Source organism: Rhipicephalus sanguineus, chromosome 3, assembly GCF_013339695.2.
Source record: "Rhipicephalus sanguineus isolate Rsan-2018 chromosome 3, BIME_Rsan_1.4, whole genome shotgun sequence".
Taxonomy (NCBI): Eukaryota; Metazoa; Arthropoda; class Arachnida; order Ixodida; family Ixodidae; genus Rhipicephalus; species Rhipicephalus sanguineus.
Genome location: NC_051178.1, coordinates 188,080,641 through 188,094,492, shown reverse-complemented (window position 1 = coordinate 188,094,492; position 13,852 = coordinate 188,080,641). Strand labels below are relative to the sequence as shown.

General features: G+C 47.2%; 1 protein-coding gene across 1 annotated transcript in view; it reads left to right on the top strand.

Annotated features, from left to right (window-relative positions):
* LOC119387864 (guanine nucleotide exchange factor DBS) overlaps nt 1–13,852 on the top strand; it is a 228,448-nt gene that overhangs the window by 159,758 nt on the left and 54,838 nt on the right. Inside the window, exons 2-7 of the mRNA XM_049413720.1 lie at nt 930–1,010; nt 5,121–5,235; nt 7,590–7,680; nt 8,199–8,312; nt 11,144–11,260; nt 12,069–12,602. Coding sequence (XP_049269677.1) covers nt 930–1,010; nt 5,121–5,235; nt 7,590–7,680; nt 8,199–8,312; nt 11,144–11,260; nt 12,069–12,602 — 1,052 coding nt within the window. The remainder of the gene's footprint in view (nt 1–929; nt 1,011–5,120; nt 5,236–7,589; nt 7,681–8,198; nt 8,313–11,143; nt 11,261–12,068; nt 12,603–13,852) is intronic.

Here is a 13,852-nt window from a genome sequence, read left to right as displayed (position 1 = left end):
GACACCGTAATGGTACCAAACATAGTCATACCGCACGTTAGATCCTTGTGCAATAATTCAAGCATGAACGGGAGCTTGTAGCTAAAGCGAGGCAGCAGCTGCGGACGGCGCCAGCGTCCACAGCCACGCGCTCGACCGCTCTAGACAAGTGTGATTCAGACTTTACCAATAATGACTTTCATAGCAGCTGCGTGATCGCCCTTGGGTCTTTTGTACGAAGTACGAAGCTGTTCGAAATGTGGACCCTGCAATTGTGCGCCGGCGGAAGCCACGGTTACAGCCAGCGAAGCAGGTTGAAGACCCTCAAGCGCGCCACAAACGCTTCTAAGTAGTGTCACGCCGCGTGCGTCGCCTTGAGCAACGCCGTATACCGCGCCGTATTGGTGTCGAGGTCCTTCTCAGATGCTGCGGCTGCTCCCCAAGGGAGCAGCACAACTTCGTCTCTTTTGTTCGTCGCGGCTGTGCAACGCGTCTCTGAGTGACACTTTCTGCATCACGGCGCTGTCGCTGTGCGTCATAACTGCGGGCCGGACTCGACCCTCGCGGGAGACCACTCGGAAAGAATTTCGCTTCGTTTCCGGTTAAAACTCTTCCAGGAAGTGCGCACGACGCGTCAGTATCGGTATGCAACTTAGTGCCTGTCACAGGCGCATCTTTTCACACATGCTCCCATATAGGTTAACCAAAACCCATTTCGACGCATTGTCAAGCACGCACCATTGCTTGCGGCGAGGGAACGGCACGGGCCAGCATTCTTGCCGGGTTGTTGTCGCGCCTTTGAGGCTGCTGGAAAGCACGCAGACATATGCTTTCTAATATCTTTTTTTCTATTTCTCGCGCGGAAAAAGTCGCTTGCCTGGCGTACGTGTGATTGTCATTGCGTTAGACGCTCTATCGCTGACGTATTCGTTCGGTTCCTCCCGTTTCAGATGACACGATGGAAGGCGGGCCTGCCCTGACGGTGCGGGACGTGGCGGACGTCCTGAAAGGGAAGCACGTTATCCTGACAGGTGAGCGCTTGTTCTGTCGTTTTTGAGGCAGCTCGGAGTTATATTCCATGTTACGTCACTTGCCTGGGCTTCGTATGAAACAGCCTGTCAGAATTTCTCGTCGCAAGCACTTGTCGATCATAGCCTTTTTGGCTTCGTTGCTCTACGTATTGCGTGGGTGGGAGCCTTGTAATACCCGCCAAACACGAGAGGCAAGCGAGACGCCGTTGCTTATACGTCTGATCACTAGTAAAATGAACTTTTGCCCAAATTTAGATATTCTAACGATTTATCTTTGCACCCCTCGAAACGAAATTACGCGGATTCAAGTAGATGGCGATTTACATGGCTGTTGTTCCTGTTTAAAGATTACTTGATTGTGGTAATAACGATGTCCTTCTTTTTCATACTCTCCCATACGTTCCAGCAGGCACAAGGTATCTTTCGATAACATATCGATAACGTTTAGTTTAAATTTAATTATAAATCGCTAAGAGTACCTATTGCATTTGCGATACTCCTACCGATTACATTCAGGACAGCGGGACTATTCGATAGTTTTGTTCAGTACAGCGTGAGCAGGGCTTCACCAAAAAACCTAGAAGTACATAAATTCATTTCGTTGCTTGTTTTTGGAATATTCGTGAAGCTATGGTTAGTTTCAGGGTTGGTAACAATTAGACATATGATCAGCGACGAAGCCCCATCTATTCTAGAATTGCAACGAGAGCCCTGAATAAAGAAAAAAGAAACCCTGTAAAGTGTAGTTGTCGGAACGGTTTATTATGCATTAAAATGGCATGCGCTAATCTTTTGATAAATACGTATATATGTCTTGAGTTTTTCTGCTTTATTATTTAATGATCGGGAATGCGGAAGTGTGTGCGATTTTTCGGGCGCTCTGTACACGGCAAACAGAAGAGCGTCTGATATTAGGGCCCCTTGACGAGCATTAGGTGTATAGGCAAAACTACCTTATACCGTTTTGCTTTACGATTCTATCTCTTTGCATGTCTCTTCGGCCAACAACTGTCGCCCATCTGTCGTCTTATGTCTTAAAATGTCTCCTTTCACCTAGACTGATAGCGTTCGTCACAAAAAAAATAATAAAAGGCATTTTGATCGCATAATTTCCCTCCATCATCTTCCTAAATCCCGGACCCGTATCCTCTTAGCGGGAAATTGTATAACTCTTGCTCAACGCTCATTTCGGGCACAAAACGGTTTAAGCCTCTGGGTCGGGTAACGAGATTGGTTTTAGCACGATGTGTCCCTTGGCTCGCTGGAGCGTATCCGTGAAAGATACGAGAGGCAAAAAACCAACAACGAAGACGTAAGAAACGAGGAAAAAAAGACGAAACACCGAAACCGGGCATCGAGCGCAAACGCTTTACGTGACCGGCCTGACGAAGGTCGCTTAATAAGGACGTGCCTTGCGCCGATGGTTCCGGCAGCCAGCAGAATCGACCGGCGTCTGTAACAAGGAGCGTGACTCAGCGTTCTTCGTTCCGTTCATCCCGTAACGAGGAAACGAAAAGAAATCACGTAGGGAACCTTGTTAAGACGATGTCATACCGAGGTTGCTGCTGTACTGTCGATATTTTTTTGCGCATAGTGACGTGTAACGTTATATTCAAATAGCACTGCACCACCTAGACGGGACTGTACATACTCACCTCCCTTACTTACCATCGTCATCCATCATTCTTTTTTCTCCCCTTTCCCCACCCCCGGTGTAGAGTAGCAGGCTAGAGCATACTATCGCTCAGGCCGACCTCTCTGCCTTTCTGTAAATAAACCTCTCTCTCTCATATGCTAGCGATACTGCCATAGCGTAGAAGGAAAGCTGAAAGGCGAGCGAGATATGCGGCGCCGAAGATTTCTGAGAGCTACGAGAAACCCTTTGGTATTCTCTTCTCTCGGGCTTTCTTTTTTTTTTTTTTTACGTAAATGATTTGTCACCCGACAAAAAAAAAAATAAAAAGAAGTCGAGGAATTAAGTAACGGCGAAGGGTTGCAGTAGCCGGCGCCATTTAAAGGCTCTACCATCTCGTAAACATCACATAACAAAAGAACAAAAAAAAAAACAGAGAGGCAATTCAGTGTTGTCTTCAGGTAAGACGAATCCATATAGTATTTGTCTTTCTTGAGCAAATGATCAGAATTCTCGCTGGACTTACCCATAAACTATCGTCACCTTGCGTAACCTCACACGTATCATCTTACTGTGGGATGGGAAAAAAAGCTTTTAGTTTTATATGCTACACCATTGCACTCGCCAGCGTCTTGAATATAGGTCGTCGCTGCCGTTTTGTTTACATAAACTTTGTGGTGTTCACACTGCTTGATAGAATCTCTTCATTAGCGCCGTAAAGAAAAAAAAACAAGAACAAGCGAATTTATTATTGAGTGCTTGGCTTGATTTCGCGGACTATGTAATCCAGGCCCAATTAATTTTTCTTGACCCTCGTGATACAGCTGTAATGTGTATGCTTGTTAAATTACGTCGAATGCTTTCAAATCAATGTGCCTGCAATTGATGAAATGCGTTTTCTTTCCGTTTAACTATGTATCACTCATATTATGCGCTGCCAACGACATGTCCACCTTGTTAATAACGCTGATGTGTAACCGAGTGTCGAAGCGCGCAAATGAAAGGAATTCAAAGAGAAAAAAAATGTTGGGTTATTCTGGCCTTTGTTCGCTTAACTGCCCCTTATTTGCTTTTCAAGCCGCGAAACAACTGTATAAAAGAAAGTTGCGGCGGCGAATTTCCCTAGAGGAAACGATCGCAGTGTCTTAAGCATTTAATGGAGTAGCAATGTGCTGGGAACAAACGGGGGTTAAGGATATCATAGTTGAAATCAAGAAGAAATGGATATGGGCCGGGCACGTAGCACGTCGGCAGGATAACCGGTGTTCATTAAGGGTGACTGACTGGATTCCAAGAGATGGCAAACGCGTGAGGGGGAGACAGAAAATTAGGTGGGTAGATGAGATTAAGAAGTTTGTAGGTATAACGTGGCAGCAGAAAGCACAGGACCGGCTTGATTGGCGGAACATGGAAGAGGCCCTTGCCCTGCAGTGGGCGTAGACAGGCTGATGATGATGATGATGATAAATTGTGCTATAAGTGACTATATCCTTCAGTTGGTGCTAAAAGCAAGCAAGACAGTGCAGCGGCCACAAGTAACTATGTCGTGTGTGAGAGCACGTATTAGTGTACTATGCCCCACTCCCTCGATTTTGAAAGAGCGGCGGACGGCGATGGGAGTTGTGTCCTACTGTATTTGCTTGCATACTACCAGCTCCTGGCGGACTGCAATCATTCGCGGACTTCCAGCAGCGCTTAGCACAGGTCAGTGTCAGCGAATATTGGCTAAACTTATAGTGGTTCATGTCCGCAAGCACTGGCTATTTATCGCTACCGTTGGCTGCTAATGTCGTTTAGTCATTTATTTTTGGCTACTAGTGGTTAATATCGGCTCCGTTGGCTAAATTTCGTCTAGTACTGGCTAATGATGGGTAATTTCTGTCAGTGTTGGCTATTTAATTGCTAATGTCAGCTAGTTTTGATATGTGTTCGTAATTTAATGTAATTACAAGTTATGCCCACGCACTATTTGACAGTTCCCCCAGGGGGAGTTTCTGCCAGGTCTTTAGAGGATATGAAAGGCGGCGACATCTTATGAAGGCCCTAAGGGAGCACAGTCCAGCGCCACTGTGTTGGGAGTAGGTGGATGCAGGAACACGAGATAGATTTAGAATTGAACCAACGTATAGGGAGCGGCCATCCGCACGTCCACGACTTCCAATCGACCAAGCGACGAAGGCCGCGTCCTCACGTGACGGCCGCTATACGGAGAAGAGACGTAAAATAAATTGCAACAGGTCGTTTTGGTATGCGGGCGGCAGCAGTTTGGGCTCGCTGCTTCGTCGTTGAATGCGTTGTCACGCGTTTCCCGACGCAAAACCCGTCGCGACATTTCTTCGGACACGCTTCAGCGCCGGGCGTCAGAACCAACTGCGTTCGTCTCGCCAGCGAGAGTGGGTCGCCGGCAGAACGTCTCGTCTCTTTCCTCCTTCTCCACTTTCTCCTCCTCCTCACCGTTTCTTGTTTTTCTCACGCAGGGGGCCGAACATGCGAGGGGTACCCGGTGCTGACATTTCCGGACAGCGGTGCCTTTTGCAGCCTCTCCGATGAGGATTACAGGAGGCTTATGCAGTATCTGACAAGTGTTCCTTTGTAAGTTGCCTGTCTCTCCAAGTTGGAAGTCATCGCCCCGCTGTGCTTCGCGCGGCTTTACTAGAACACAACTCCTTTTCTCTGCCTCGTATCGCTTTTTACGTTTGCATACGTTCGCGAGGACGGGCACTATACTTCATACCATACACCCACGCTCACTCAGTCTCGACTCGATAATAGCGTTCATCGCTGTTGAACTTGGAGTCTGGCGCAAACGATGAAGAGCGAAATTAGTTTAATCGACGATCTGTTTATTTTCGCTTCATACATTTATGTTTAATCATGCAAACGACAAAGTAAGGCAAGAAACAGTTAGGTCGATAGCCGTAGCTGAAAGGCTCATGTTCACAAACAATTTGCGGCACCCGAAATATGAAGCGTCAGAGCGAGATCTTATGTGAGATGCTCACCCGCTGGCTAATTGCAATAAAAAAACAAAACAAAAACAAAACAAAGTACTGTGCAATAAGAAGATAACCAAGATAGCGGCAATTGTAGTGACGTCGTTTCTGGAGGGCGGCTTTACGGATTCGTTTCCTGATTGGCCGAAAGAAAACAAGCCCCATTATAGACTATTTTACGAACGCGTTTATGCGCTATTATGTCGGGCTGTTAACGTTGCCGTTTTGAATACGCAACAACCAATTACACGGTACCGCAGTTCTCTCATGCGTATGAAAACGACTAAGGATTGAATTGGAGTTTCGCGACTTACGTATTTTTTTATTTTCACGTCACGACGTAGAAAACTGTGAGATCAATTGTGTAAGAACTTGGGATGGCGGCGCCAGTGAATCCTGAACAAGATCGTCCGTTGCTTGGGCAGCGCTGCACCGATGTAGTGAGAGGGACCCTTCCCCCCATCCTCACTCTCTCGTCTCGTACACGGCTTGACAGTGCACGCACGCTCCTTTCCCTCCGCGTTTCGAGGGAGTGTGTAAGCGAGATCACGCGCCGGTGCTCGGCGCGACGGAGCGCGCAAAGTGATGCGCAGCCCACGCCGACACGGGCCCTGCTCGTTTTCAGAGCTGCTATGCTCGTTCCAGGGGTGGGCGGTCTCTGCCGCTTCTGCTGCCGACGCCCTCGTCCTCCACGTTTTCAGGGTTCTACCACTGTTCTCTTTTTTTTTTTCGCTGTTCCCATGGCTGGCGCTGATCTCTTGATCCCCCTTCGCCTCTTTCGGTTTCTTTGTATCTGTTTATGCAAGCGCGAACATGAACCGCTGCCAAGGACTATCCGGCTTTTCGCTGTCGGCATTATATATATATATATATATATATATATATATATATATATATATATATATATATATATATATATATATATGTTCTTTTGCTTCACCAGTTGCCGGGGTTTTAATTAATACTGCGATAGAGTTTTGCGTCTCGACAAAGTTGAACCCCAGCAGAATATTATAGGAAGCTGAGCCGACGCGCAGTTGTCCTACACAGCAGCTGCTGCGCCCGCGATGCTCATTAAAATTTCACCCGAAGTGTAGAAGTGTCGCAGATGCCAACTACCGCACTTGTGTGTTTGTCTCTGCATCTGCCAGTGCCTGTGCCTGTACACGTTACAGCGCGCGGGCTTGTGTGCGCGTTACGGTGTTCTTTTTCGCGTGCACGAATCCCGGCGTGTTTCCACGAGCATTGTAAGAGGGAAACACGAAATTTTCCACTCGACTGTTACAAGTGACCTGAGATTTCGAAACTGGTTTATTTGCGTTTGCGGAATAAATCTCGTTCTGTAAATGAGACGTCGAGCCTTCACGGCTGCTCAAATACAAATGTAGATGTCATCTTAATTAACTAATTAACTAAAGTTATTTATCCTTTACGTAGTGCAGCACATCGTGGATTATAATTACAGGAGTGGCGTTAACATCACGAAACGATTACAGGCAGAAAATCGACCACGGGCTGAAGAGCGATATTTACGGGCGGTGCATTCCAACGTTCAATTGTTGAGGGAAAATAGTCGTGTTTGTAAGAGTCAATTCTTGGTTTCAATGTAAGAAGGTTTAGGTTGTGCGAGCTTATAGAGGGACGTTCAAGAGGCTTAAAATTATTACCCAGTTGCGCACCTCGCTTCTGCTCGCATTCACGTGTGCTGGCTCCGCTGGTTTTCTATACATATGTCCAGACTTCGTCAGGCATACTGAACAGCGAGAAAATTAAGTGACATCGAAGTTCGTGTATCAGAATGTCCATGTACCGAAATTTACTGTTCTTTATTGGAGGTGCGTATCTCTGGCAAAAAATACGTGTGATGACGCGGCAGTTTTAAACGGTGGAAATCAAGAGAAGCACGTAAACGCATGCACCTTACACTGTATACTTTCATGCACTTTCTTTCAGACCACAAGACGCTGAGTTAGGTTTTGTACTGGTTGTGGACAGGAGGAAGGACAAGTGGAACTCTGTCAAGACTGTATTGCTCAAGATCTCAGTAAGTCCTATAGGGGCCTCTGCGTCGCGGTCAATGACTAAATCGTTTAGACGCTGTGTGCCGTGGCGCTCAAGCCTACTTTTCTCTTTGGTTAAATTTTCGATGTGTACTCAGTGCGCGATATCCTATTTAAACATCAACGCATTTGTTAATTATCTGCTTATCGAAGTGGAATGGCTACCATTATACTCGTACATCTGACCTATGAAATGATGGTATTTTTAGTTCTAAGGACCCAAAAAGCATTTAGCAAGACAAGCAGTGCGTTACTTGTGTTGATAGCTGTGTGTGATGTCCTTGTGATTAACTGTAACAAAATGGAATGTTTGGCTGCCTAAATTACTCGCCGCCTCTGACTCACAGCTAGAAGAAACGACTAAAAGGATAAAATAAAAAGCTAAGCATAAATAAAGTGTTTAGTTCTTGTTAAGAGCGAAATGAACCCTACGAGAACGCTTCATCGTGACAATAAGTTCTTCTGGTACGACAAAATAGCGGTTTTTTTTTTTCGATTTCAGGGGTATTTCCCAGGCGTCATACAAGTAGTGTTTGTTCTCAAGCCTGTGGGATTCTTACAAAAAGCGCTGTCCGAAGTCAGCAACAAGTTATTCAAAGAGGAGTTCAAGTTTAGGGTAAGTGGCTTTCTTTCTTTTTCTCTCTCTCTCTCTCTCTCTCTGTATCTCAGTGCAGACCGTACCCTTCCCGCTCTTCGGTTCTTGTGAACCTGTCAATGTGGCAAATTTCGCACTAGGCTCCTCCATGTTTCTTTTTTTTTTAGAGCGCTAGCTCTACTCCTCCTGGTGCCAACCCAGAAAACGTTTTGTATCAAACTGGCTAGTTGGGCTAATTGGTGCACATACATATTTAAAGAAAAACAATGCTAAAAAAACATGGACAAGAAGGAGAGGGAAAGACGCACTGCGCTGTTGAACTTGTATAAGCTTGAAACTGCGCATGTCAAGTGAGGTCAATTTCAGAAAAAAAAATTTAAGTGATACGCTCATCGATAAAAGAGAACCTTTTTTTGTGCAACATCACCAAGGGCTGGCTAACACAAGATTCACTAGACTTGCTAGTGTTAAAGGCTTCCGAGACTTCTCGCGTGAACTGGTCAAGTGCTTAAACAGTACAATGGTGTTATAAAAACCGGGTGTACAACCGCACGAGGCGCAGTGAGATGCCAAATGAGAAGGTGAATCATTCTGTAAAGACACAGTGCTCGCGCAGCCGTTTGTTAACACAGCGGCCCGTCTGTCCAATATAGCAAAAACCACAAGATAATGGGATGCGATAAGCAACTCCGACTGCACATGTAACGTACTTATTTCTATGGCTCGCAGCAGACTTTCTAACATCAGGCTTATCTGCTTCCTCTGCTTTTTTTTTTTTGTAACCAGAGCGCTAATTTATCGGGAGCCTTGGAAACAGCATTGACTCCGTAGCGGAAACCAGCATTTTTTACCCCATGTGCAAGTTTATGCGCATAAAGAATGACTGCAAAGTTTTTCTTTTTTTTTTTTTGACATCGGCATCGACCTCCTGTGTAACTCTAATCAACATGTCAGACAGCCACGAGTATGCTAGCTGGGAACCCTGCTTCTTCAAGTCTTGCTACTTGCTGTGCAACACTAGAGCCCAGCAAATGCTGGCATGATTTTTCCAGAGGGGACCTTAGGCATGTGAAAGCGATGCCCCTTATTACCGCCTTTGAGTGGGCCGCTCCGAAGTTAAGAATTGGTTTCGCTGATCGCGTTCATAACACCAGCAAATATCAGAACCCTTAAATCGAAGGTTAAGATCAAGAAATTTCAGGGAGTCGTGCTTTGCAGCGCTGTGTATCTTTCCCTCTCCTTCTTGTCTACGTTTTTTCTTTTGTGGCGTTTTTCCAGAAAACGTTCTTATGCATGCATTTGACCTTGAATCTGAGCCTCCTCACACGTGTGTCATCATAGCAACGGACATGTGCAATGTCGATTTTTTTCTCCTCTCCCGCTCACTCCTTTCCGTCGGTCGGTGAGAGCCGCGCACCGGCGGGCACGCGCCTCGAGACCTCAACTCCTGTCACGTGATCACCGCGCCGGAGCGTGCCGATGCTTGGCGCGTTGGGGTGGCGATGCGCGGGAAATCGCCGCGGCATGCTTTCCGCGGTAGTTGCTGCTATCGCTCGACAAGCTTGTTTTAACCGGATTCAACATCGGCATTCTTTCCGTCTCGACTTAATTGGTTTCGGAAGTCTTGCTTTGGGAAGCAGCGTACTTGATCGTAGCTTGTACTCTCCGTAGGAAGTTTTTACTTTGTGCAGAATCTGTGTGTGTGTGTGTGTGTGTGTGTGTGTGTGTGTGTGTGTGTGTGTGTGTGTGTGTGTGTGTGTGTGTGTGTGTGTGTGCGTGTGTGGTGTGTGTGTGTGTGTGTGTGTGTGTGTGTGTGTGCGTGTGTGTGCACGTGCGTGCGTGTACATATATATATATATATATATATATATATATATATATATATATATATATATATATATATATAATCCCCTCCCGCCATTTTCATTGTTTCATTCAGTCAAAAGATTGAATGAAACAATTCACCTCACCGGATAAAGAAGAATAATTACCTGATGAGGTTCATAAAAACAGTGAATTCATGCGTGTTCAATAAAGCATTTCATTAGAAGCACGGGGGTGCGGCTTCTGAGCGGCTTTTCCGGCAAGCGCCCCTCCCCCCCCCCCCCCTCCAAATCTTACCGGATTATCTTTCGCCGTAAAGGAGGGGGGGCTTGCTCGGGATCATAGGGGGTATATATATATATATATATATATATATATATATTGGTCTCGTAGCAGTGACGGCAGTTCGGGAGACAGGAGGCCAGGAGGCTCTCTGCCTTTCGCGCAGTGGGAGACTTAGGCGCCATCTACAGAATGGGGGACATCTACAGAAAGTGGCGTGAGGGAAGCCATGACAGAGGTGTGCGCGTGCGTGCGTCCGCTCGCGTCCATGATTCTGCCATCTCATCGAAATGATCACTACGTCGTCTCTTAGAGCTTGAGCCGCTTTGGGACATTAAATACCATAAGCCAACCAATAGTCGCTAGTGTGGTGACTTAGAGGACGTGTATCCACCATTTTCCGGGCACGCTCAAGCGCCGCCATCTTGGACTGATAACGTTGCAGTTTTGTATCCGTATCAAATAAACAAACAGTGCTATGGTGAACTCGCACGCACGAAAACGCTTGGGCCGGTACATTCAACGTTTCATGACCATGATCATTTCATATTACGACCTAAAAGCAGGCAGAACAATCGCTTATCAGTCCAAGATGGCGGCGCCCATGAATCGAAAATAAAATCGTATATAGATAGACTGGGGGCAATTGCTAGCAGACACGGATGAAGGAAAGTCTAAGGATCGACCTTACCTTTGATGCTATATTTATTGTCTGGTGTCTTTCTTTTTTTTAATTTCTCTTGCAGTTAGTCATGTGCAATAACTTAGAAGAGCTGCACGAGTACATTGATCCCGGCCAGCTGACGGAAGACCTCGGTGGACTGATACCCTACGACCACGAACGGTGGATGGAGCAACGAATGGTGCGTGCTTTCTTCGTCTAAGATATCTAATGCTGCGCTCAGGATCCACATAGCTAGACATTTCCCGACTTCACAACTAACACTTCATCACGTTCTAACCGCTAACGAGTTCCGTTTAGCAGTGGAGCTACCATATGTACAGTTGTCAGCAAGCTTAACTCGAGCGCTCCGCAACGTGTCCTGAAACGGTTTGATTGACGCCAGCGCCGCGTAGATTTGGGTTCTGTTGCCGAGATGTTATACAATGCATGCCGACGTACTATCCAAGCATACCGAGGTATTTTCTCGGCGACAGCGCCCAGCGCTTCGCGGCAGGCATCAGTCAAAGCAGTCCAGGCCACGCTGCGGAGCGTTCTAGTTAAGCTTGCTGACGACTGTACATTGATATTTGTATGTTACATTTATCCAGTTATTACATGCTCAATTCAGCGTGAATAAGGTTATAGCTCGTCACGATACAAGCAGCGGCGCATCTTGGGAATTAGGGGAGGAAAATGAGCAGAAGCCTTCCTGATATCTTGCCCACCTCCTTTCCTGTGGTGCTGGTTCCTTCAGAGGTGCCCCGGTTAAGGTGACCGATAGAACTGCGGCTGCTATCGAAGTGCTCTAGCCTCTGCCACCTCTGAAGGACCTCTCGCATGCACCACCCCCACCCTGTTTCACTTAAGGGGAAATACCCTGGCGCAGCCCTTAGCTATACGATACGCCGCATTCAGGCATCGGTGTCTCCGTTTTGTTGTCTCCTTAATAATGGTGACTAGTTGGACATCAGGCAGGAGATGTAGGTTGTGAAACGTTCTCTTTGCAGGCGGTGGAGATGTTCACCGGCAGCCTGAAGGAAGTGACTGAGTGCGTGCGCGAGGCGACGCAGCGGCTCCGTGACACCGAGTTGCCCAACGACGTCGGTTCGACCGTGGAGCTGCTGCGCGCCCAAGGAGGCCAGTACCAGGAGCTGAAGGAGGACCTGCTGAACGCGTCGCAGCACGGCCATCAGCTGCTGCGCTGCGTGCGACCGCCGTCGCCGGCACCCGCCGACCGGGCGCTCGGGGCTCCAGGTTCCTCGTCCGCGACCGCCCAGAGGCTCGTCAACGTGTGCGCCGTCGAGCGGCTGCTGCAGCAGCTGCACAGCGCCGAGCACGGCTTCGACGCCTTCTGGAGCGCGCACCAGAAGCGCCTCAACGAGTGTCTCGAGCTGCGCAAGTTTGAGCAGGAGTTCCGCGAGCTGCAGACCAACATGGCGGCCAACGCGCGAGACCTGGCCGACATGCAGGCGGTCGGCGACTCGGTCTCCCAAGTCGACACCCTGCTTCACCAGATGGACGAGTTTCGAGCGCTCGCCGAGGTAATACACACTTAGAATGACAGAGCAGAGCTGCTTGATAGGCATTCGTGTTAAAGAGACAGGGCGCGCGAACACAAGAGAGAAGTCAGTGGTAGCGCATGCGTGAGCCAACCGTCGATTACCTTGCATAAAAAGAAATCAAATATGCCTGAACTGTTACCTCTCACGTAGACCACCACGCGTGCCAGATCGATAGGAATCGCCTCTTGCCGGGGTATGCGCAGCTAAGTTTTTGTGTACCTTCTTTTTCGCTGCTGTGCGCCTTTTCAGTTGTTCGTTTGTGGTGTCTTGACTGCTCTCTTGTGCCCGTGTTTGCGCACCCTGTCTCTTTTAACGCTCATACACGCCTTCAGGGCGCGTACGTTTAGTGCATGTCGTTGCAGACAGGCTTCTATATGGCAAGACGAGCGGATTCGTCGCGTAACTAAGGGCGACAACATAACAATATCACAGATAGCAGACGTAAGTAACAAGATAACGGACGAGACATTTTAACACCTAATTACTCGTTCTTTCTTACGCTGCGAGACAAAGTGCCTAGCCTTGACGCTTCACGATAACGCCTTCGTTTCAGTTTCAGTGCGAGTGCCGCGCTGGTGAGAGGGCTACAAGAAAGCTTTGTAAATTCTCTCGCTCAATGTGCAGAGTCAGTACCAAGACGTATTAGCCCTTTGATTAGGAAAAATACAAACTTTGTGCCACGAAGTTCAACAGCGACAAATTGTTCGTATTTTTTGGCGCTCTTGAACAGCACAGAAATGGTTTACAGAAAATTCTAGCAGCCTTTGTGAACGTTTAGTAATTTTTGTGGAAACTAGTAGTTTCTGTTATCTATTAAGCAAAGCAGATATTTTGTCTTCGAGTGAAAGAAAATTGTTTTTATCCCGAGAGTAATGACCGGTAAATACAGCGTACATCTGTTTGGGCATTCTACTTTGACCATGAGACATGGATCAGATGACACAATGAGTTGTGACTTGTACGTTAAGGATATTCATTCTGATCCTTAATGCTCGCATAAGCAGCATATACAGACGTCTGCAGCAAAACACGGGCGCATAATTAACGAAAGGGAACTGAGGCTATTGGAGCGACGTCTACTTATCGTGAAAAGGAAAAGTAAAACTTTGCAACGATGGCAGAAATGCTGCAAGGTGGTCGCGAAGCAGTCGTAAACTGTATGACTCCGCGACGGACAAGAAAGTTCCTTGCACAACATTGCCACAGGACTATAAACCACACCTTTATAT